The sequence below is a fragment of the Cyclopterus lumpus genome, chromosome 5, assembly GCF_009769545.1.
Source record: "Cyclopterus lumpus isolate fCycLum1 chromosome 5, fCycLum1.pri, whole genome shotgun sequence".
Classification (NCBI taxonomy): Eukaryota; Metazoa; Chordata; class Actinopteri; order Perciformes; family Cyclopteridae; genus Cyclopterus; species Cyclopterus lumpus.
In genome coordinates this window covers 25,634,712-25,637,722 of record NC_046970.1, presented here as the reverse complement: position 1 = coordinate 25,637,722, position 3,011 = coordinate 25,634,712, and the positions used below count along the sequence as shown (strand labels likewise).

Here is a 3,011-nt window from a genome sequence, read left to right as displayed (position 1 = left end):
TACTTTAGTAAAGTAAAAGTACTTTAGTAAAGTAAAAGTAAAAATACTGCACCAAGATATTTTGATATTACAAGAAATAAAAGTACTCATTATAGCTGAATAATACATTTTATATTATTGTTTTCTAATTAATGATTCATTAAGGTTGTCATCATTTTAATTACTTTATATACTGCTGGATGGTTCAATCCAAAATAATTAACACTCGTTATATTTCGCATTAATAATCTGCATAGTAACAAAAAGCTCAAGGACGATATTTCCCTCAGAGATGAAGCAAAGCACCACCTGGTGAAGTACAGTGAGTCAATGTACTCGGTTACATTCCACCAGGCTGACGATGAAGTAAACAATATAAACTATATTTAGACTGTAAACCAGTGACTGACCTTCTTTCCATACACAGCTCCCATTCTTCCCAGTGCCCTGCAGCAGGTTCACAGTCCACACAGATTTCCTTTTTTTTCTGCCTTCTTTCCTCTCCAGCCCTGGCCTGCTCTTCCTCCTCCTCCTCCTCCTCTTCCTCCTCCTCCTCCTCCTCCTCCTCTTCCTCCTCCTGCCACCTGGCAGCCTGACAGCCCGGTCACTGGGATCTTTTAGCCCACCGGACTGTGAGGCAGCTTCATAACAGCAAAACAGAACCGAGTCGGGAGAAAAGAGAGAAGCTGAAACAATCGCAGCGTTTGACTGTGAGGAGGAAGAGGAGGAGGAAGAGGAGGAGGAGGCGTCCTGGCCACCTGTTACTGCTTGACTCTCTGCTCTCAGCTGTGAGGAGTTAAGATGCTCTGATTGGATTAATGTAATTAAAGGTGACAGAGAAAGGGACAGAGAGAGGTGAAGTTGTCTCCTCTTCAGGAACTCCTGAAGTCATGTTTGTGTCTCAGTAAAGCAACATGTGGGGCCCTGAACCCTCAAACCCCCCCCCCGTTAGCCTTTGTAAATGGGCCTATAAGTGACACACAAATGAGCTCTAAAAGCCCCGTCACATTTACATATTGTCCTCTCAGCTGAGCTAATGTTAGCAGCTGAGCTAATGTTAGCAGCTGAGCTAACGTTTGCTTCATGCTGTCACATGAGGTCTCTAATAACAGTATTTTTAGATGCAAAGTGACTGCAAGGCCTCTTGGGATTGCTGCATATAAGAAGTGGACGTAGTCACAGAAACGTCACCCATTGTGAAACATTTTGGTCGTCGCCATCTTGGTTTTTTTGCAACCAGAAGTGACATCAGAGGGTGGAGCTAAGTACAACCGAGTGTTGGATAAGACATACATAACCCTGACAACACAGGTACCTCCCGTGAGCTGAAAACTGACTGAAAGGGTTAAAGTTGGAAGACGAAAACACAGACTCCAACGCCGTGGTAGCGACCTGTCAATCACAAGATCGCCCCGCCCTAAAGCATCCCCTGCTTTATGGTCTGTTTGACTCTAAATGACCATAATTTACTAAATGAACATCACGCTGTATTGAAAAAGACTTGAAACTAGAGATTGAGACCAAAAACTAATGTTTACAATGTTTACTGAGGGAATAAATCAAGAGAGGAGTCATTTCCTCCGGTCGCCGCCCCCATGACCTTCCGCCCACAGCTCCTAGCAGCCACTTCCACAATGGAGGCTCTGGACATGGTCCACTCAGATTACATAAACCCCCCCACAGCCTCTCCCGGAATGAACGAGAAATTCTTCCGAAGGTGGGGCTCTAAAACCCAGCTGACAGGGGCCTCAGCCAGACGTTCCCAGTTCACCCTCAACACATGCTCGAGTCTACCGGGTTGGTTAGTTTGAGTCCTGATGGGCAGGTGGCACCTTACATGGTAGTTCTGTCTTCAGTGTATGACTGTTGGTGTGAATGATGTCAAGTAGTGTTAGAGGCCTTTGAGTGGCCGGAAGACTAGAAAGGTTACCATTTACCACCAGGGGGTGATCAGTTCTGCTTCTCTGTGTCCAAGACATTCGGCCACAGATCGGACTATACCACCAAAAGGTGATCATAGAGCTTTGGCACCTATGAACCGTCTTATGCCAGAACGTGGTGTTTGGTGTAGCCGATCCACGACTTCCACAGAAGTCCAACAACAAAGCACCACTTGGGTTCAGGTCCTTCCTCCCAATCAGCCCTCTGCAGGTTTCTCCATTGTTCCCAACATGAGCGTTGGAGTGCCCCAGTAGACCCCAGGAGGCCCTCTTTCCAGGAGACATGACCTACCTTCTCTCAAACCTAGACTTCATGCAAGCCACAACACAAAGCCCCAGCAATGCTGTTCCTCACCTGGACGGCCATGGACGTGCACCCAAGACACAGTGTAGTTGATGCTCAAGGAAACCCCTTCAAATAAAAAGCTTATTCCTACCAGGAAAGGTGCGTGAGATATTTAAAACGAGGGAGAACCAGAACGTGAGCTATTTAAAACGAGGGAAAACCAGAACGTGAGCTATTTAAAACGAGGGAGAACCAGAACGTGAGCTATTTAACACAAGGGAGAACCAGAACGTGAGCTATTTAAAACGAGGGAGAACCAGAACGTGAGCTATTTAACACAAGGGAGAACCAGAACGTGAGCTATTTAAAACGAGGGAGAACCAGAACGTGAGCTATTTAACACAAGGGAGAACCAGAACGTGAGCTATTTAAAATGAGGGAGAACCAGAACGTGAGCTATTTAAAACGAGGGAGAACCAGAACGTGAGCTATTCAAAACGAGGGAGAACCAGAAGGTGAGATATTCAAAACGAGGGAGAACCAGAACGTGAGCTATTCAAAACGAGGGAGAACCAGAACGTGAGCTATTTAAAACGAGGGAGAACCTGAACGTGAGATATTCAAAACGAGGGAGAACCAGAAGGTGAGATATTCAAAACGAGGGAGAACCAGAACGTGAGCTATTTAAAATGAGGGAGAACCAGAACGTGAGCTATTTAAAACGAGGGAGAACCAGAACTTGAGCTATTTAAAACGAGGGAGAACCAGAACGTGAGCTATTCAAAACGAGGGAGAACCAGAACGTG

At 45.8% G+C, this 3,011-nt stretch overlaps 1 protein-coding gene across 1 annotated transcript in view; it reads right to left on the bottom strand.

Moving 5' to 3' along the window:
* si:ch211-236d3.4 (protein FAM107B) overlaps positions 1-483 on the bottom strand; it is a 13,881-nt gene extending 13,398 nt beyond the window's left edge. Inside the window, exon 1 of the mRNA XM_034532164.1 lies at positions 390-483. Coding sequence (XP_034388055.1) covers positions 390-413 — 24 coding nt within the window. The 5' untranslated portion in view covers positions 414-483. The remainder of the gene's footprint in view (positions 1-389) is intronic.
* Between the last annotated feature and the right edge of the window lie 2,528 nt (positions 484-3,011).